Genomic DNA, 22,860 nt, shown 5'->3' on the forward strand with positions numbered 1-22,860 from the left:
GAGTGGTATTTCTTAACACCATTTCTCTCTTTCCTGGTGATCCCTCACTCAGTATGGAGTTGCAATTACATTCATGTTAAATGCCACTCATGTTAAAACATAAAGTCAGATGCCAGTACAGTGTGTAGAGAGAACATTTCAAATGCAGAGACCAAATTAGGACTAGCTGACCCTGATAATGAATCCCGTGTAAGCTAGTGACAGTCATATTTCCCTCACTTTCTCCTTGGTCTTTGGAGGTTAATGTTTCCTTCTCATTTTCACAGGTTATAGTGACAGTATTAGGGCTATAGAAATACTAATGTATCCTCTGTTCCTCAATGTCTTTTGGTTCACTGTAAAATTTAGCCTTCCTTCTTCAACGGCAGTATGACATCTGTTTAAATTGTTACCCATATTATTATTTTCTAACCTTCTATAGGAATGAACCACCTTATTTTCTTCGAAGTAAGAACTTCAATTTGATTATCTTTTTATTATAAGAAGAGAAATCTTAACTTTGCTGAAAAATAGTACATAGCATGAACTTGCTAAGAAGAACTAAATAACCCCGTGGGAAGTCTCTTGAAGAGTCCTAAAAACAAGAAAAAAAAAAAAGACAGAAAACAAAGTCCAGACCCAAAGAAGGAGTTTAATACATTTCTGACATACAAATCCATAAGAGTTTCAACAGTCACCAAGCTGAAAATAGTCAAGTATTCAGTAGGTCTGATGGTGATTCAGTGGATTGTACCTGTCCAATCATTATTCCTGAGAAACTGGTTTATGTCCAAGTGCAGAACCTACTTTAGCTTTTGGTTTGTTTAGGGGTCACCGTAATTCAAGACCTGGCTAGCAGGCAGGCATTTTAACACTATATGCTAATTTCTAGGATTTAGGATGATCCCAAAGTTGATGAAAAAGTTCTGCTAACATTAGGGTGAATTTAATGGATGAATATTTATTATAAAGGCTTTATTTACATTTTGGAAGCAGCAAAATAAAAGTCACTGATTTTAGACAAAATCTTAATTGAAATTGTGCATTTGCATGTGGCAGTTACATCCTGAAACCACTACAAAAAAATGACACAATAAGTGTTAGATCCCATTCATCTTTAGCCTTTTTTGTTTTGTTTTCTCTTTAGGAAGCAGCCACGACTATCAAGGCTTTCCTGTTACTTATCATGTGATCTGTTTGTAATTTGATTGCTTTTTTGAAATTTGTTGAACTAGGTCCCATTGTTTTCAATGAAACCTTGAAGGCAGGTACCACCATTTACAATTTTATTATCTCAATGTGTGCCCTTACTGTGTGACAGAACTTAGGTTAAATATTGTTATATTATTTAATTCTCACTGATATTAAGGTAGATATAATTCTTATCTTCATTTTATGTGAGGAAATTGAGGCTGAGTAACTATTGGTACAGGATTGACATTTTTGCAGAAAATATATTTAATTGTATCTATAAGGATGTACTCTTATGGCAGAAAGCAAAGAGAACTAAAGAGCATCCTAATGAAAGAGAAAGAGGGGAGTGAAAAAGTTGACTTAAACTCAACATTCAGAAAACTAAGATTATGGCATCCGATCCCATCACTTCATGGCAAATAGATGGGGAAACGGAAACAGTGACAGACTTTATTTTCGGGAGCTTGAAAATCTCTACAGATGGTGACTTCAGTCGTGAAATAAAAAGACACTTGCTCCTTGGAAGAAAAGCTATGACCAACCTAGACAGCATATTAAAAAGCAGAGACATTACTTTGCCAACAAAGGTCCGTCTAGTCAAGGCTATGGTTTTTCCAATAGTCATATGGATGTGAGAGTTGGACTATAAAGAAAGCTGAGCGCTGAAGAACTGATGCTTTTGAACTGTGGTGTTGGAGAGGACTCTTGAGAGTCCCCTGGACTGCAAGGAGATCAAACTAGTCAATCCTGAAGGAAATCAGTCCTGAATATTCACTGGAAGGACTGATGCTGAAGCTGAAACTCCAATACTTTGGCAACATGATGTGAAGAACTGTCTCATTGGAAAAGACCCTGATGCTGGAAAAGATGGAGGGCAGGAGGAGAAGGGTATGGCAGAGGATGAGATGGCTGGATGGTATCACCAACGTGATGGAGATGGGTTTGAGCAAGCTCTGGGAGTTGGTGATGCACAGGGAAGCCTGGCATGCCGCAGTGCATGGGATCGCAAAGAGTCAGACACGACTGAGCAACTGAACTGAATTGATAAGGATTTAGGCACATTAGTTCCTAAGTTGCAAATATTACATTTTGTTTCATTATCTTTAAATTACTGTCATTGCCCTTAATGTTCTCACTTCTTTATCCAAAGATTTAAAAAATTAAGAGACGTTAATGCATTTAATAATCTCATCCATTTTAAAAAGCATAACTGAATAAGACAATATCTTTGAATAAAGAGGATAAAGTTATCAATAGGAATAAAGCAGTCATATTTTTATCTCTATAAACTTGCTTTCTCTCCATCTTAGAGCTATTTTATCAAGAAAAGTATGCAACAAGGAAGTGGATTTTAAAAAATGGTAATTGGGAACCTGGTAAAATATATTTCAGAGTAATGCTAATCATGTGTGTCAAGATAAAGAAAATTAAGGTGGCTTAAGTTTTCAATTCTCTTCAGAAAAATCAATTATAAAGCAGTTACGCTGCTGACAGTAAACAATAAATCCCTGGATTTAGTTAATAAAAAAAGCTTCCACTTTTTGAAAGTTTGTTTTTTCATTCAACAAAAGAAACTCATAACATTGATTCTTTTTGAGAAATAAGGGGCTGTTTACATCAAGTATCTTTAAATCCAGATGTATTCCTGATCTTAGTCTGCCTGTTTGAATCAGGAATCATTGCCATCTAGGAAATGTATCTTTAAAAAGTCGCCCAAGGTTTACAATGCTCCTGGTATTGAACCTGAACAGGACCCTGTTGGGCTCCTGGGTACAAAAGCCTTTCTATATTCTGCATTTCTTGTCCGTAGGGAACGGGCTCTAGCCTCCATGACCTTCTCTGAGTTCCAAAGGGCAGATTCGAACAGCTGCTAATCAGAGAAGACAGAAGCTTCGGGTGGGCACCTCGGACCATTCGGCCACCCTGACAGACAACACTTGCTGATCAGGGAATGGAGGGGATGCAGATCAAGGAAGGGGCAGCCAAGAAACTGCGAGCAGCCTTAGGGGCAGAGTCCTGGTTCCGCAACGGATACACATAACAATATCTTTGAACTATTTACAGAACTAAAACCCAACAAGTGGAAAATGTCAGCATTCTTCGCTTCAGAGAAGATCTCTTGAGACCAGATTAAAGGAGTGGAGGCCCTGCACACACCTGAATCTTGTCAGCAACCCCATCCTCGAATCACTGCTATGAAACTCCTCACCAAATCCTCCTGGGTTGGGACACACAGCTTATGAGGGCAGGAGCCTGGCAAAACAATAAAGCTATTCTTTCCTACTTCACTCAAAATTCTGTCTCCAAGATTTGATTCGGCACTAATGCACAAAGGATGCGCTTTCAGCATCAGCATTAGTTATGTGCCCTTCTGCCTCAAACTCTAAATAGGGATGGCAGACTGGAAACCAGTTTGCATCTCACCTGAGGTTCAGAATATCATGAGTCAAATTCATGGATGTGTTAAGTCTTTCTGATAATATATAATTATTAAAACTGTAGCCCTCAATCCTGGCTACATATTGTTACAGCCTAGAAAGTTGTATAAAATACAGGTGCCAGGGTCCATCCCTGGAGAATCACACTTAAGTATTCTGGAGAAGGGCCAGCAGTAACTATTTCATTTCAATCTCAATTAACCTTTATATAGTCACTGAAATGTTCACAGTCTTGTCACTTTCTAGTTTTGGACGATTAGAATCTTGCTGTCATTCTTTCCCTTTTGTTCTCATAAAACCAATGACACAAAGGTTAAAGCCACCAAGAAAAAAAGTTTTTCAACAAGTGCAGTTCTGCTCATCATGTTTCAAATGAGCAATTAATAATTCATAACAATTAACTGAGTTATGAGTTTCTTTTTCAATATGTTTCTAAACATGAATAGATTAAATGGTAATTGCTATCAAATTTTATGTTCTAATTCATGTGTCCAATAAAAGTTTATCTTCGGGAACTCACTTTGTATTTCCTTTTGATATATTCATAACCAAATGCAATATACTGTATTAAAATATTTATTATTAACCTATCAAATATTAACCACTTTTAAATTATATGGATGAAAGAAAACAAATAGGCTACTTGTTTAAGTTTTCATGATTCTCTTTATTTTAATATGATTTGGATTTGTAGAATACATGCTGGTAAAAACTGATGACAGGAGCTACAGTATGAGTTGCTGCCTCTTAATAAAATTTTTCCAAGGCATATGTATGCCCTGGATTTTCCAGACACCGTTATTCTATGAATGGATAACTGACAAAAACAAACAACAAACTGGGCTTTGAAGTCAAATTCCTAGGTTAAAGTTCACATGTATTATCTCATCCTCTGATTCTCAAGCTTTAATATGCATATGAACCACCTGGAAATCTTGTTAAAATGCAGATCAGTAAATCTAGAATGAGGCCTGGGATTCTGCATTCCTAATAAATCCCCAAAAGATGCTGATGATAAAGAATGTACAGAATGATCACACATTTAAGTTGCTAGAATCTAGATGACTATATGCAGGTTACCTAGCCTCTCTGAGCATCAGTTCTTGTATCTGTAAAATGAGGATAACCGCTAATAAGGTTTTATGCAAATTAAACGAGGTAATGTAAATTGCTTGGCATAGTTACTACATTCGGCAAGCACTCACCAAGTTGTGACCGCTGTCGTCCCTGCAATTAGGAGAGCTAATGTATGACCCAAGGGCTAAACTAGGATATCTCTAAGATGCCAACTCAGATATAAGATTTTGAGTTTACAGGTCAAAGTACAGGTACCTATGATCAGAAAAGTGAGCTAGAAAAGTGGTACTGGAAGTCGGTCTTCTCAGATGCCAACAAGAGTGAGGTTCTGTCAGGTTTGACACCCATCTTGTATTCTCAGTCCTTATAAGAGGGCAGGGATGATATTATATTTGTTTCTTGGTGTTCAAATTTAGCAGAATTCCTGGCACATGACTAGTACTGCACTATTTGCTAAATGAGAGACAGTATACATAAATGAGTAAATGAGTGAATGAGTGACTTCGTGAACAAATAAATGAATTAGGCAACCCAAAGTGGGTCTAGTTTGATGGGGAGAAGAATTCAAAAGATTTAGCAAGACTTTATTAAGCAGCCCTTCTATTACTTTGGTTAAACTGAATCAAAGATGACATAATGGGCAGAGTTTTTCTATAGTGCATGGGATGATCTGATCTCATTTGTTGTATATGAAGAACACATGGAATATGACTGATTTAACCATGTTATATTAGATGGGCCTATCAATAGGTGAAGCACAGTTTTCTCCATCACCAGACATCAGAAAGCTTTTAGTAAAATCTTATAGAAGTCATACATTATATGTCCATATGTAGCTTAGTATCCTTTGCAAAATCAGCAACTTTAGTTTTCATTTTAAAGAAAGAACAGATAGGTGGCAACTAAACATATCATGGTGATTATTTTGTAAATGTGTAGAAATATTAAACCACTATGTTGTACACCTAGAACTAACACAGTGACATAGGTCAATTAAAAAATATGTAGACACTGAGAAAAATATATAAATGATAGTTATTTCTGAGGGGTGGGAATTATGGGTGATTGCTAATTTTTAATTTATTCTTTTACATATTTCCAGTTGTCTGCAGTGAACATGTATAGTTTGTAATATTAGAAGGAAAAGAGCAATGCCATTAAAATGAAAAAAAAAAGAGAAAGAACAGAGGTGTGATATCTCAGGAAAGACCTCATAATATTATACATCTAAGTATCTTCCACATAAGTGTTAGTAAAAGCTGGATCAGTAAAATCACTGAAAATGCAGTGATTGTCACCTCTAAAACTGCCTCACTAATACATTGCCAAATTATTCTGGTAATTAGCCCTCCTGCAAACTCCCAAACTTTGTCTTTTTACACTCAAATCCATGTGAACAATGTAGTTGTCCATATTATCGATTTTCATGATGAAGAATACAGATTAAGGTAAGACTAAGTCCATAGGGTCAATAATACTAATTAAAAAGAGGTCTAAGTGTGATTCTTTAAAATAATTGCATCAATATTTCATTATTTTTACAGTTGTGTTGTCTTTGAGACATATGCTCATTTCCCCCAAAGAGTTGTAGCTTAGAAGAAATAACCACAATACATAATATTAATCCTACACTTTTGCAGAATATGGGAAGGAATATTGTTAAAAATACATCTTAGCAATTGTTCCTCTTTTAAAATACCCAGAGATGTCTGAACGATCTTGACTTTGAATTGTGACGATGAGCTGGGGACTGAGGTTAGACACAGACCATATGAACCATGTGTGGGTCTGAATTTCTGTGTATATATGCCTGTTCCAGATGAAACCCAACTTTACTGGAATTTACATCAAAATAATCAATTGCCCTGTATTTATGCATGACTCTTCTCCACACTTTGCAGCAACAGATAACTGAAGGTTGACTGTAATTTTTAAAAACAGGAAACCTGACAGAGAGGAGATGGAAAGCATGTGGTACTTAAATTGAGATGGGGCGTGACATTCCATCCCTGTAGGTATAGAGCTTTATGATTTAGAATGCCCTGGGTTCAATAGATTTGGTAACACTCATAAGAGCGTTGGACAGAAAAAGCAGGGGTTCACAGTACTGATGAGTGCTGTATTCAGAATAATTACCTCTGATATCAAAGTTGATGGTAAAAAAATAAATCTTGTATGTATGTTCTGTATGTATTTTTTTCCTGGTGCCCTGGATGTTGTAGCCAATATTATTGCTGTGATTCTCCCTTAGCAGAGGTTTTTGCTGATATTCAAGGTGACGGGTTGTTCCTGCAGAATGCAACAGAACGATTCCTCACACCAACATGAGCAACCCTGATTGCATTATGGCCACCCTGACTTCACTTTCATTAGTTGCTGATTGTACTAAATTGATGCGAAATTGACTTGGCTGGCCTGTAAGTCTTTAAACAGTTGGCACTGACTATGTCTGTGATCTTGCTCTGGAAATTATATGGTCAAAGCCTTCATGTTTCTGAAAATTTTAGCTTTTTTCTTAAGGTCAATTAGGGCCTTGTGAATATGAATCAATTAGACCAATTCTCTGTGATCCTCATATCAAGACAGAGGACACACTAGTGAAATGCATGGTTTTTTTTTTTTTTCTTCTTAATGTTCAGTCTTGCTTCCTGCTTCATATTATCTCCATTTTATTTAAGAGGTCCTCGGTTTCTTCATTTTTAACTGCTGTCTGAGCTTAAAATAAACCAAACTATGTTCGACAGTCCAAATCCAGTCTGTGTCCTGTCTGCTATGGCCTATGAACTAAGAATGGTTTTCATATTTTTTTAGTGATTGAAACAAAATCAAAAGAAGAATAATTCATGGCATGTGAAAATTATATGAAATTAAAATTTAAAAGTCAGCAAATAAAGTTTTAATGGAACACAGACACTTTCATTTCAGTGCCGTCTATTTGGGGCTACAACAGCAGAATTGAGTAGTTGCAACAAAGGCTGTATGGCCCAGGAAACCTAAAATAATTACTGTCTGGCCCTTAAAAAACAGTTCACTGACTCTTGGAATAAATCACCAAAGCCTCTGTCTCCATCTGCAAAGTAAAAATTATAAAATCCTAAGGATGCTATGCTGTGAGTTGTGCTAAGTCGCTTCAGTCATGTCCAACTCTTTGAGACCCTTTAAACTGTAGCCCGCCAGGCTCCTCTGTCCACAGAATTCTCCATGCAAGAATACTAGAGTGGGTTGGCGTGCCCTCCTCCAGGGGATCTTCCTGACCCAGGGATCAAACCTGCATCTGTTAAATCTCCTGTATTGGCAGGTGAGTTCTTTACCACTGGAGCTACCTGGGAAACCCAAGAATGTTCTCAGCAAACTCAATTAGCAATAAATATTCACTATTAACTGGTTTTCCACTTATTAGGTGTTTGGCTCAGAAGAATTACCCTTTATAAGTCTCAGTTTTGCTGTCTATAAAATAAGGGGAAAAAATTACCTCCCTGGTAGAATGAGGTAGTACATACATGTTCCTGACACAAAGTACACAATAAATAATTTAATTATTTTATATTACTTATTATTTCTCAGCAATTGATCCATATGGAAACAGATGGGACCATTTTTGAGACTTCAGGATGATAGAATTTCAGATCAAGAAAAAGCCTTAGAACATCCAAACCATGTCTAAGATTTCACAGGAGGAGGTGCAATGAAAAGTCTGCAGTGGTCCAGCAAACAGTCCTTCAAGAGGTGGTGACAGTGATACCCAGATCAAGTCACTGTGCTGACTCCTAGACCTTAGTTATCAGGCACCCCCCATCCTGGCTTATCTGTGGCTCCTCTACCTCAGAATTCTGTTCTTCTGGTGGCTGAGGACTGGCCCTTCATTTAAATGAAGACCATTCCCCTATAAGTTTCAAATAGGTTGACACTTTTTCAATTGAGCTGATTTTCACACTTAGACATTTTCTTTATATATGTAATTTTAGAACACATTCACTAGGGTGTAAAGAATGGCTCATGGTGAAACTCCACTTCTGCACTGTCTAAAGTAAGGGGAGAACTTCATGCATTGTGTTTCTGCTTGGACTTCGGATCATCTCACTGTCAGAAAAGTCCAGGCTGCCGCTTTGATTCTGGGCTACTCGTTGATACAACTGTACCTGAATTTCTTCATGAGCTTTGGCGTTTCAGATAACATTCACTATTAAACTTGGATGGTTCTACAGTGTGAACTGGTAAAATCTGTGCATACTTGTCATTATTAATATTCTCTTCAAATAAAGGGGTAAAAATTAGCATGGACTGTGAAGTAAATATGGAAAGTTGCTTAGCCAGGTCAGAATTGAGGCCCCTCTCTCAGCTGATCACAGGTTAGCAGAGCAGTAGGCAAACCTCAGAATGTCAGGGGGGAGCCTGGAATTGCTTTTAGAATGTCTACTATTTGTTTTTGTCCTATGCCAAGCTTCAGCAACTCAAGAGCGTTGGGATTTGAATGTACTAGGACATGATCCTACTGTGAAGGGCATTCTGAACAACTCACTTCTTTCAGCCTGCCTCATCAGCCATTGCTTCTGTGGTTGTTCCAAACGAGCCATTAGTGGGGTGAAGCGTTAAAGCACTTTCCACAGCACAGGCGTAAACCCCGACTTCTCTGCTCACGGTGGCATTGGGTCCCTGATGTATTAGAGGTCGGTGGGCTTTTCCTACCAATCCCAGATTGAAGTTCTATTAGGAATGAATGGAAAACAGAATTGTCACTGGAAAGTGATGGGCATTAGCATGCCTGAGTGGTGTGGTGCCATTCTGCTGAATCAGGAGAAATTTCACAACTGGGAGCAACCCTGGGTTTACTCTTCTAGTTAACAAAACGCACACCTCCCCCCAGGAGGACAACCCAGCATATTTGTAATGCCTACAAATTGCCACCTTCTATCTTCCTTCTTTCTAATATTTTCCTTTTTAAATTACCTCCGGGAGGCTCCTACTGGTTCTATTTAACAAGCACTTCCTTCCCACCCTTAGGAGTTGAAAACAGTAACATCGAGTGCCCTTCCAAGTATTTATTTTTCATCACCGTTATGTATGTGGTGCTCAGCAAGGGAAATGAGACTAGCATTCAAACTGATAGCAAGGAAATTAAAAACTTGGATTCAGTGATGCCATTCATTTTTAGCAATAGAGATATAAGAGCCCAATGAGTGAAGTCATGTATCTAGGACTGAAAATACTCTGAAGCATCACAGACATTCCTCTTTAAGTGATATGCCACCTGTCAATGGATTCAACATGTGAGGTCAGCTGGTGAAATGTGAATTGGACATTTCAATGTAATACAGCAAATAGCAGGAGACTGCAACCACAGCAAGTGAAAAATTACAAGTTAGGTTCAAGGCATTTGCCCAAGGAAGTAAAATCTTCATATCAGAGAAGTAACTGGAAGAATCAATTTAATGATCACAAATTGTCAGGATTGTAGAAATTAATCTCATAGAAAAAAAAAAATAAGAAAGAAAGAAAAATAAATCCCCTTGAACAATGGTAGCAGAAAAGCTATGATGGGAACCTATTAATCTCCAGGAAACAGAAGTTATGTAAGCCTTAAATCTGATTCCTAGAAACCAGAACTGAGGACTGAGAACATGGCTAGTGAGAGTATGAGAGTCTGTCTGTTGGTAGAGAGATTATAGAGGAAAGCTGAGAGGCCAAACTGTGGTTCTTAATACAAATTGAGCTGTGTCTCTCATTATACTTCCTTTCTGCCCCCACAGACTTGGTCTGAAAGTCAGAGCTGGAATCTTGGAGACGCCCTAGAGGTCTTTTCACTTGAATTTTCTTTTAAGCAGAAACTCTCCAACAAGCATCACTCATAGGAGCTCATTCAGTTTCTGTGTGAGCTTTTCCAGAGTCTGGGGATTTATCATAACCCAAGGCATCATACTGCATATTCTCAGACAGCTGGAGAGAATAATTTTTGGAAAATATTAAACTGAAACATTTCTCTCTTTCTTCCCACTGGTCCTTATTCTATCTTCCTGAACCAACACGCGTACCTGTTACATAATAGCCCTCCAAACACTGGTTGACATCTGTAAGATGTTAAACCACATGCTTACCAAACTGTTTAAACTCGTCCAAATGAAGAAATCTTTCATCAAAGACAAAACTCACCTATATCACTCTTTTGTTCAAATGTTTTTTTTTCAGTGACTGAACTCTTGCTGTGGGCTGTCCAGTGAATGTTTCAGGGGAACTATAACCATTTTGGCCCTTGTTCAGTCTAAAATTGTGTTAGTGTCTTTGCACTCATGACAAAATGTTATCTGGAATTGAACATCTTTGCCACTTGAACAACTTGTTAACACAGCTCTACACCATTCTACATTTTTGCAGTTTGTTTTTATAGCCTTAATTTGCAGCACAGTATCTAGCATATAGTAGGGACTTAATAAATGTTCACCAAAACTTCATAAGAAATCCTTATATAGACAAGTTGGTTAGTATAGAAGTCTCCCATTTTCCTCTAGGTAGTCTATTGGAAACAATGCCTAATTTTATTTAAAAAATTAATATGTGTGTTTGTGTTATAAAGAGGGTCTAAGATCTTATCTTTTCCCCCCAAGAATATTTTGTATTTTTCTTAAGGTTCAGGACAATATCTCTCAAAGGCCTTTAACAGTATTGCATCTCCCTACTATCAATAAGTGGTATAAATAGTTTCCGGACTGCTTCTTCCATTCTTTTGGGTAAAGAAATTCTCATCAACGCAGTCAACAATTAGCAGGGCACATCTTTTAGCAGATATCTTGATATGTGAGGGCTTCCCTGGTGACTCAGATGGTAAAAAAATTGCCTGTGCAATGTAGGAGATCCGGGTTTGATCCCTGGGTCAGGAAGAGCCCCTGGAGAAGGGGACGGCTACCCACTCCAGTATTCTTGCCTGGAGAATTCCATGGACAGAGGAGCCTGGCAGGTTACAGTCCATGGGGTTGCAAAGAGTCGGACACAACTGAATGGCTACTACACACATTTTTGATATGTGAATTCCCCCATTTTGAAAGATTACAAAGCATTTAGATTTCCTAATTTGGCTTTGGACAGTATCTATATCCTCTAAATGGTTGTACAGTCTATGAAACACACTCACAATACTTTTTCTGTAAGATCTTTGATCCTCCCTGAAAAATATTTCAGTCTCTAACTCACAGTGCAAGTCTATACCTTCTTGACATACATCACTCTTTTCTAATCATATTACATATTTGTTTCAAAGTTTTACTTTTGAATATCTTCATTCCAAATAGGAGTTACATTCCATCTCCATGATACCTGCATATTCATCGCTGTCATTAAAAGCTGGCATTCTTGATGATAATTGTGGTAGACAGAGAAAAATATCTCCCCAAAGATGTCTATATCCGAATTCCTGGAACCTGTTCCCTTACATGGCAAAAGGGATGTGATTAAGGGATTTCAGATGGGAAGATTATCCTAGGTTATCTGTGTGTTCCCATTCTAATCACATGGATCCTTAAAAGTAGAGACTGTGTCCAGGCTGTGGTTAGAGAAAGATGCAGTGACAGAAGAAAAGGCACAGAGAAATGGGAAGTTTATGGCTTTGAATGCTGAAGAACAGGGCCACAAGGAAAAGAATACAGGTGGCATCCAGAAGGTAGAAAAGACAAGGAAACAGACTTTTCCCTTATAGCTTGACTGGAATACAGCCCTGTCAACACCTTGATCTTAGCCCAGGGAGACCCTTGTTTGGCTTCTAAATACAGACCTGTAAGATGATAAATTTGTGTTGTTCTGAGCTACTAAATTTGTGGTAATTGATGATAATTTTCTGAGCAGCAGTAAAAACAAACAGACTTATTATGCATTCTCTGGAAGGCATACACCTAAGTAATGGAATTCTGTTCCCCAAACTTTCTCTCATTTTTCTCCTAAGATAACTGTTGGCTTTTAAAAAAATTTTTGGTTTGCCACAATTTCTGGTTTTACAGTTTTACAAGAGCATTTTTACTATATTCTGATCAAATTTAATTAGAAACTCTTCTTGATCAGACAGACCATTGAGCTTCCTACTAAACACATGTTTTCTTGCTCTTGGTAATATATGTACTGATCCCTTCCAAGAACACATATTTTGATACTCTAGGCCATGACCCGGCAACTGACTCTCAGGTTTCCCTTTAATATGGGTGCTTAGTTTTTGATTTCCTATATCTTATCTTCCAAAATCTTAACATTTAGCTATGTCGCAAAATATTTTAACTTTACTCCAAATATTCACACTATAAGTTCTTCTGAAAGCACCATTAGTATCCATATAAATTAGGTAACAATGTGGGGAAACTGGTGGCTTTAATATTGCCTGATATTCCAATGTAGCTTATACATTCTTCAGGAAGACAACACATCTCTTCATCAGCCCTACTGGTTCTATGTGTGGGTATTTCCATTTCATCTTCCAAACCAAAAAAACAAAACAAAACAAAACCCCCACCTCCCTTATGTCTAGTCTTCTTGGCACCCTTAACAAGTATTTCCTTATTTTCTAACACATCTTAACCAACCACATTTTATGTGAAACATGAAATGTTACTTTTTCTTTAGAAGGTTTATCTTTATTCTCTGGGATGTGGCTCATACCTCTTCTTGAATTTCAAAAGGGTGCATTAAAAAAGAATTTCTTCTCAATCTTATTCTTCTGTGGAGTAACCTTAACACTAATTTTGATTCTGCCCGTCCTCCCTGAAATCTTTTTATTTCTGCACTCTTTCCTGAACCATGCGTTCCATGCTGCCCGATGTCCATTCATTCTGGTGGCTTTCAAGTGCTTCCCCTTTTGCCAGAGAGACCAGTTTACATTTATGGTGCATACAACCAGTGGACCCCTCAGGCAGAAAGTTCACTAATGAGCCTGGAGTTCTTAATTTCCCCAGTTGCAGACACACAATTACTTTAGGGGTCACCTTTGTTTCAATCACTTGAATTAGTCTTGTGTCTGGGCAGGGATTTTTAGAATCCCCTAGGTCAACAATTTGATACTCAATAGAGGCCATTCTTATTACACTTTCTGCACTATCACTCTACAATTAGCGTTAAACATGGATTCTTTTTTTTTTTTTTTTTTAAACAAAAACCCATGGATTCTTACCTAGTTCTTTGACACATCAACTTGTACCTGGAACTAATAATAATTGAGATCTTACTATGTACCCTGAGCTCCACATTCAGTATTTTCCATACGTGTTAGGTTCTAGTTTTATCACAATTTTTAGATGAAAAATTAAGTTTAAGGAGTCCAAGGACTTTCTGCTAAGTCCTGTGGGTAGTAAGGCATGGAGATGGGATTCAAACCTGGATCTGTATGACTCCAGAGCCGAAGTGTGTACTCATTTGGTTCTATTCATAGGATGGAAGCAACAGTGTCAGGAACTGAATCTCTTTATTTTCTGTTCCCAAGTACAAGTCCTGTGGGGCTGCAGTTCCACACTGCTCCTCTTGTCAGTCCTCTGGGAGACTGGGACCCTGTGTCTGGATCCCTTGGACTCTGTCCTGATAGGACAGCTCCTCCCTGGTCCTGACACCCTAAATGTGCACCTGATTCCTGCTTCCTGCTGCCAACGCCACTCTCAGCCCTACTTGAACACTATGTTTTTCTTTCCTTGGTTTCTCATTGCCAGGTCACTATCACTGCCACTAATAATGTGGCCAAGGGTGGGTCCATCTTAGGGCAAACAGAAGCATGTGTGTGTGTGCGCGTGTGGGGTGGCTGGGAAGAGAAGAGAGCAAAACAGACTGATTGAGGGGCATTTTTTGAATGCATTCCTGTATATGCAGACATAGCAATGATATGAAAAATACTTATCGGCCTACAGGCACTAACTAATTAGTAGGGATACCTGCTCTAGTATTGGAGCAGGTGCTGAAGGCACCCCACTTTGACAAGTATTATCCTGTTAGATTTTGAGGATGTCTAAGAGATTCCAGGGGCACACTTAGGTCTCAATGCAATAGCCATTTACCAACTGGCAAAAGAATTTCTATATTTTAACACAGAATATCAGCCCTGTGTAGCTGGGTTGAGGGAAGAAAAGATTTCAAACTGAGATAAAATTATTGTGTGCTCAAAGGTGTATCCGAAGTCTGTTAAATTTATATAGTAAATCCAGTCTCACCCTGTCCCAGCCCTTCCTTTACAGAGCAGTCAGAATAATCTTCCTAAAGCAGAATCTTATCCTCTCCTCTGCTTGAAACTGTATGGTGGATCCCATATCACCCCTGTAGGAAGGTCCTCACTTCTCTTTCCTGATGAGATAAAACTTCTTAGCTTGGCATTCATGATCTGGTCTATGGCTGCTTTTTCAACATTTTACTCCCATCCCAACACAAACAACACACATACAACATGCATACTCCTTACCCTCTAATCATATCAATACCTTTTGATGTTTATGAAGCAGAGCATATCAGTTCATGTACTTTTTTGCCCAAGAAGTTCCATCCAGGAAAGCTTTTACTAATACTTAAAGACTCAAAATGTCTTCCTCTCTAGGATGCCTTACTCCCCACCTGGGCTTCCCTAAAAGCATGTCCATAGCACTTGGTCTGATTACCTCCTAACTGTTGGGTGAATGTCAGCTTCTCACTCCAGATTGTGAACTTCACATCCACATGCCCAAAGCAGCTATCTCTCTTTATCCTTTAGCCTCGACTGCTAGTTCAATATCTAATTTATAGTAGGTATTCAAGAAGTACTCATAAGGGTAAAGTACTTCTGTAATCTCACTAATCTACTTAACTAGGATGTAATAAGGTGCTGGAGTTGAGGCACAGAGCATTTTGCACATTATATGGCACATATGTGGTACATCCATGCCTAAATCCAGTCTTCTAATTCCAGAAGAAAAAAATCTGATGACATTATATCTTTTTTTATAATACTCCAGAAATTAACACAGAAAAATCAAGTTAGGCCTTTTGTGGGCATACATTTCTTCTAAGGCTGGATTCATTTACTTACTTCTCCAGTGTCTTTCCCTGATTACACTTCAGGAACTCATTCATTAGGTCCTGCTGCATCAGGTAGTTAACATAAGACTTTCCCTTTGGAAAGGCGTGTCTTCATTATAAAGTCTCCTCATTCCCTGTGCTTTGAGTCTTGATGCTGGCCCCTCCTCTGCTTCTCTTTCCTCCTGGCTGCTGGCCTTCTATGGGCCTCTATATCTAGATGGCAACTATCTCCTCAGTCCTGGGTCCTCATATTGTTTTCCTTAAAATGCTTCCTGGGAACCTACAGTGTGTATAACTTTCAAACAATTCGACCGTATCCAGAGCTTAGGTACAGAAGTGATGCCTGACTTCTGACACTATTTGACTCTTTTAATGACTCTCCAGCATGGGGAGAGATGCTCACCCTCCAGCTTCTAGATCCCATCCTAACCTTGACCTGTTCAAAGTCAAATTTCTCAATTATTACCACAGTTCACTGATGCCCATGGCATTAGTATGGAGACAGATTTCACTTTGGCTTTATAATATGCAGAAGTATAGCCTCCAGATAACTATACATTTCATAAGTAGCAGGTAAAATATTCTGTTCACCCCTGGTAGAAACTGGATTTAGATAGTTCCTGCATGCTGACTTTTTTTTTTTCTTCAAGTGAAAACTAAGCAAAAACCCTCTAGAGCTGTGCTGTCCAATATGGTAGACATATGTGTCTATTAAGCCTTGCAATATGGCTAGTTCTAATTGAGATGTTCTATAAGCAGTAAACATCTGATTTCAAAGGCTCTGAAAAAAGTGAAATATATCTTTAATAACATAACATTAATTCTATGTTGAAATGATAATATTTCAGGTTTTTTTGGATAAAATAAATTGTTAAAATCCACCTCTATTTATTCTTACTTTTTAAATGTGTATAACAAAATATTTCAAGTTACATGCATGGCTTGCATGATTTTCTATTGGACAGCACTCTCCAGAGGCTCTGTCTGGTGGCTCTTTAATATTAGTAAGCTGACTGTGTATAGATAGAATGGAAAGCTAGTGCAGAATTAAAAAGCAGAAAAGGTTGTGAATGACAGAAGGAAGCTTCTGCTCAGATTTTTAAATTTCTGTTCCCGGAATACACCGACATGCCACCTGCCTTGACAAGCTTTTAAGGTCTGATAATCCTCAGAGAAATGAGGTTGAACCAAATGGCATCTGTGTAAAGCTCACTGCATGGTGCCTAACCTCAGAGGCTTAAAATCAACATTGATTTTCATCATTTATTTTATCCTGGCATTTAAATATCCCTTAGATTTATTACCTTTAGGTTTTTGGTTCAGAGGCAGTGATGGGTATGATACAAGGGTGATAATAAGTTATGTAGATACCATTTAATTTATGAACTCTGGAGCTCCAGGGTAGTTCAAGAAATATATTAACCACATACACATCACCCTTCATTCTGCGGTAAGGATTTCTAAGCTGGGTCCCTATTGTGCCACTTAATTTATGGTCTGGCCAGGTACACGGATCTGCGTACAATATTTCAATATAAGTTGCTCCAACCATCAGAAGAAACGAAGATGGGCTTCAAAGGAGCCCGCTGGACAGCTGATGGATTGCTCGCTCTCCTATATGTGGGCTGGGGCATTAAGTAGTTTTTAAAGCTTGTCAGCGGTTTGGGTCTTTTTCTGCTCTGAGAAGCTGCACGCACCAGCCTCGACAAGCAGAATCAGCCATGCTGCAGCAGGCAGAGGGCAGCTCCCAGAGTTACTTACGTTGACAGCCGTAGTGCCAGGAATTTCCCGGCAGGCACTCATCACACTTAGGCCCTGTCGTTCCAGTCTTACACTCACAAAATCCTGAGCCATTACAACGATCATGGACTGAGCCCAAAGGGTTACAATAACACTCTGTAGAAACAAGACAACACACAGGCTGGAGACACGGCTTGTAAGTTATCAATACAGGAGCGTCACTTACTTCAACGGATCACTTAAAGAAAGATGCCCACTAATGAAATGCTTTGGAAAATATGGCTATTTCAGGCCCATTTATTTATTTGCTCAGCCTTCCATGATACCATTTTTATGTTATGGGAGGAAATCAGCTGAAAACTTCTAAGGAAATAAGACATCATGCTCTTCACTGCTAACAGATTATAATGGAGGTTCCGTTTGTTAAGGGCATTTTTAGATGGTTTAATGAATGCCATGAGAAGTTTGTGTATCAAGGATAAATCAATATGCCATCAGTGTAAAATCTGTTTTAAATTATTCAAACGAGCCTATCTGTTACACTCAATATTTGAGAACTGCTGAACATTGTTAAAGTGCAATATGAATGCACTTTATTCATTCAAAGATGGTTTTACTTTATGATTTGGGATGGTGCATTATATATCTATTCATACTGGGTTGCAATCAGCCTTTAGATATTGTATCTGCTAGGCATGTTAGTATAGTTTTATGTAACCTAGATTAACAATCATGGAAGAAAAATGAATTTTGTAATCCTAAATAAATTTCAACATATGCACAGTTTGAGATTCATATCATTATAATGTCTGTGGACAGAAAAATATAACTTTGTGTAATAAAAAGTAAATAGAATAATTTCTGGATTCCTCACATAGTATTATGCAGGATATTTTTACTTCTGAAGCTCTGCTTTGCTTAAAGGATGAGTTAGAAATGAGAATTCCTTAGGCTTCCATTAGTTAAGAAAGCTAACAGCAGTTAGTTTGCAGCTTTTGGAATTTGTAAGCTGAAATTTCTTCTTTCTTTGTAATCCCACTGTATAATGCTGGGCAAGTTATTATGCCCCCCTGTCTCTTGATTTCCCTTATTTTAAAATGGCATCATTAAGAGATTTTCATGTTAAAAATCAAATAAAATCACACCAAGCAACTAACCAAGCAGCCAACTATAAGAAATCCTGAGAATTTTAGTTTAGCATCTTTAAGTTTAGTGTCTTAAGTTAGCAATGGAGATTAAGGGTTTACTGTTACATAGATAGGTCTAGAGGTGTGGTTCTGTCATAGGAACTAATCAGATAATTTCTTCAAAGACTGTGGCGTGCCTTGGAATCATTGTTTATTTCATGTTAAGGGAATTTTGAAGTTCAGCATTCTTAAGATAGAAACATTTGTGAGGCTAAGAGTGACATACACAAGTAAAACTAAAACCAAATAAAGTCTAAATTGCTCTCTTCTTGTCTGGCTTGATTTAATAACTGGAGTTTTATTTTAAATTGGCATTTTCTATTTTAATGTGTGTCTGTATGGTGGTGGTGGTGATTTAGTTGCTAAATCGTGTGTGATTCTTGTGACCCCATGGACTGTAGCCTGCCAGGCTCCTCTGTCCATGGGATTTTCCAGACTAGAATACTGGAATGGGTTGCCATTTCCTTCTCCAGGGGATCTTCCTGACCCAGGAATCGAACCCAGCTCTCCTGAATTGCAGGCGAATTCTTTAACAACTGAGCTACAAGGGGAGCCCATGTATGTAAGACAGCTGTTTAAAATTTTTTTAGATAGAAATTTTTTTGTGACTTTTAAAATGTTTATATATATATGACATATATATATAAAACATACATACCTATAGCAAAACTATTATAGTATGTTTCTTACTATTTGAAGTATGTAAGTTGACAATTAACCACCAGCATTTTGTAAGACAGGGAGCAGGGTCACACCTGGTCAATATGAATTCACATACCATGTTAGTCAATCGGCCTGTAACGACTCATTAATATAAGGTCTGAGATGTAAAAAATGTAAACAACAGTTTTAAAAAACGTGGAACATCTAAACCACAGCACATTTCAGTGGTTGCCATACGAAAGGTGGTAAGAGTAATGTACTCGGTCATGAAAATTAGTGACAAAGAGAGGTGGGGTCTACTCTCCACATTACATACAAAGTAATTTAGTTTAAAAATATCATTTCTGGAACTCAAGCCAATGGTAGGTGTTGCAGTGATGAGGATAGCCTTGGAGAATTATATTTTATTCCTTGAAACTAGGAAGAACATGCAAGACTACAAAACTAAAAAACATGAAATACTTTTGGAAGTCTGATTAAAAAGTTATACTACAATTGATTTATAGGTATTAGAAGTGTGTTGGGTTTGTTTTGTTTTATAGAATGTGCCTCTGATTACCTGATCTTGGGTTTCCAAGGGAATGAAAACAATAATACATCATAATTGAAGATATGTTTAGTAGCAAATGCTGAGCCCTGCATTTCATTCTGAGGTCAAGCTTGATATCATGGATTATTAGCAGTGATTACCCAAGGTCAGAAGCCACGTATCCAGCTTCTGCTTAAATGCTCAAGTTTATATTAAATGGAAGTATGCAAGGATGCCCTTTTCAAGGAACTGCTGCATCACACATGCATCTTTGGAAACATGGCTGACTTGGAATTTGTGTGAAAATGGGTAACTCTGCCAAGAATCATAAAGCAGTGATTACTGTGACAACATGGAATAGCCTGCACTTTATATTTACCATAATATAAAATGATGCAAATAGTTTAAGACATCTATTTCAACACAGTTGTTATTTTGTCAAAGATAGGTGCTGTTCCCTCAAAACCAGGGTGATGGATTTCATTGCCAATTGTCAAAGAAATGGCAAATGCCTTTTTCCCCCCTTAACTTTTAAGGTGGCTTAGATGAAGTTCAAATTTGCAGAGATTAGTGCCTAAGTCTGCGAAAGTGAATTGGGTAAGTATCCATTTATTTTCATTAGTGCTTTCTATACAAAATGGTATTAAAATTAACTCTCAATTACTTGTGGTGTTATCTTTTCAAATTTAATTCTTTAGTCCTACTGCAAGCCCTTTAGGGAACTTAAATGCAGAAAATAGCAACTAGTCTTGGTAATGGAGCCACAGGCTTCCAATGGCCTTCAGAGAGGAAACCCAAGCCTCAGCCTCGTGCTCTGGCAGCATGATGGCTCTCCCCTTGGCCCCTCAAGCAGGAAAATTGGAATCTATAGGTCTTTTAGGACGCTGTTGAATGTTTATAGCTACTAAAGACAAAAGAGACTGTAGCATATACAAGCTAACCAAATTTTTCAGTTCAGTCTTTAAAAATAGTTTTACTTCTCAGGAAAAGGGCAACAATTTAAAGAATTTGGGTATGTGAAGGGGATATTGTAGCTAATTTTAATGGTATATAAAAATATTTATATTTGTATTTACTGATGACTTTACTTGAAGAGTATAAAATACTGCATAGGGATATATTTATCTCAGTAAAATAAAATCTTCCCAAGGTTTATAATTTTAATTAACAAACGTTCTAGAAAGGGAGAAAACAATTGCTCTTCGTTTCTTTTTTTTAAGTAGAAATAAACAGAATAGTGTATATTAAGTTTTCCACTCATCTCTATTTTACATGATTTAAAAGACAAAAGCTGAATGGCTAGTTTCTTGTCTGTGTATAATCAAATATGGATTTATAACAGAACTATGCCTCTTAGAACTTGATAGGAGTGCAGATTTTGTAGTTCATAGATTACTTTTGAATAGGAAAAGGGGAAGACATCATTAGAAGAGAGTAGTCTGAGTAAAAATATCAGGATATTGTTAAGTTACCTGCTGTGAGAAATTTTATGAAATAAAATCTTGTAAGGTCTTTTTATTTGATTTATTTAAAATAATATGAAATTGATATTATAAAACATTTACTCCTTATTGTAATGTTTTGTATCTTGAAAAAACTTATTAGGTTTTATTCCTGTGTTCCCAGTGTTCCTATTTATTTTACCTTTTCACTTGTTTCCATATTTATAGTATGACATTTATATATTTTTATAAATGACATTCAGCAAAATGTAACTGCATCTGAAATTCAGACGGCTATGTGCCTTTTGGTTTTCATTAATATTCTCAAATCTTTGTAACCCAAATGTTATAAAGGCAATTGAACTTCTGTTCACAAACTCATAGTAGAATTGCTGCTCTCATCCTAAAAGCATACCACAAGTAAAAGTCTGACAAGTTTAGCTTTGCTAATTGTGTCCCAGTAGTTGGGAGAGAGTTCAAGTTTTGAAGTCAGGAAACTAACTCTTTACAAAGCTATATGATTTGGGTCAATCTGCCTTACTTTTCTCAACTAGAAAATAGGGGAAATTATCAGTAGAATACTTACCACCACAGTTTTGTTAATGAGGATTAAGTTAAAAAAAATTGCAAGTCAGTTCACAGTTTACCAAGTGTTTCCTGTGCATCCCATATGATACCAATTTGACCAGGAGTTCTCCATGACTTACCTAAGGCACACAGCTATTAAATAGCAAACTGGGACTTGAACCCAGCTCTCCAGCCTCTAAGTCCAGGGATTTCTCCACTAATTCACAAATAATAAGGAAGCACTTTGAAAAACAGAACATACTATAGACATGAACAGTATTACAAAACTTGACCCATTTTAACTGAAAAAAACTTGTCCATCTATTTTAAGTGACACTTGGCAAATACCTATACAACCTTGACAATCAAATCAGAAAACAATGATCTTAGAATTACAAGATGGTTGGATGCCTTTTTTGATGAAAGGACCACCTTTCATTTTTGGTTTGTGTATTCTATCTACTCTCTATGTGAAAAAATCTACTTTTAACATTGGTTGCCTATATATTACCCATTGTCTGGTAATAGATACGTATCTACCCTTCACTATTTTGAACATATGCATTTCTCCAAAGTACATTATGAAGTGAAATTCCATTTCTTATTTCTTATTTTTCCATCAGCACCCTTTCTTAAAGATAGGTTCCTCAATGTAAAAGGTAGGAGAAGCTTTTTTGGATGGGAAGGGCACCTGATTCTCTGGAGTTGACATGATCAGTAGTCATACAGGGTGGAAGGAATGCTCAAGGGAACCCTGTGGCCCTGGTCTTCCAGGGCTCATGTACTTTGGAAGCTAAGAGAATTAATTGCCTTGAAGAGTCTGAAAAATTGCTTCTCCTTTTGGGCTATAGGAAAATTCAATAAATGGAATTTCATTACTATGGATGGAAAAGTCAAGCAAACTTCTGCATTACCAATTGCTAGTGGCTTTCAATTCCAAAATGGCAGTATTTTAAATCAATACTTGTTGATTACCAATTATTTACAAAAGCTTGTGTCTTAGTTTCTCATATCTATAATTAAAGATCTTATAATGAGTTTACATT

The 22,860-nt window shown here is 37.4% G+C and overlaps 1 protein-coding gene across 10 annotated transcripts in view; it reads right to left on the reverse strand.

Moving 5' to 3' along the window:
- Positions 1 to 22,860, reverse strand: part of NTNG1 (netrin G1) — a 399,049-nt gene that overhangs the window by 32,229 nt on the left and 343,960 nt on the right. For 6 of the 10 annotated variants that reach the window (XM_065907714.1, XM_065907703.1, XM_065907688.1 and 3 more), the window contains one exon: positions 17,448 to 17,582. The exons of 1 other annotated variant lie outside the window; for it this stretch is intronic. In XM_065907714.1, coding sequence (XP_065763786.1) covers positions 17,448 to 17,582 — 135 coding nt within the window. Of the gene's footprint in view, positions 1 to 9,207; positions 9,393 to 11,943; positions 12,105 to 17,447; positions 17,583 to 22,860 lie in introns of those variants that run through there. 3 more of the 10 variants (XM_065907739.1, XR_010659492.1, XM_065907732.1) reach the window with 3 other exon arrangements.

This window comes from Muntiacus reevesi, chromosome 1 (genome assembly GCF_963930625.1).
Source record: "Muntiacus reevesi chromosome 1, mMunRee1.1, whole genome shotgun sequence".
NCBI classification, from domain to species: domain Eukaryota; kingdom Metazoa; phylum Chordata; class Mammalia; order Artiodactyla; family Cervidae; genus Muntiacus; species Muntiacus reevesi.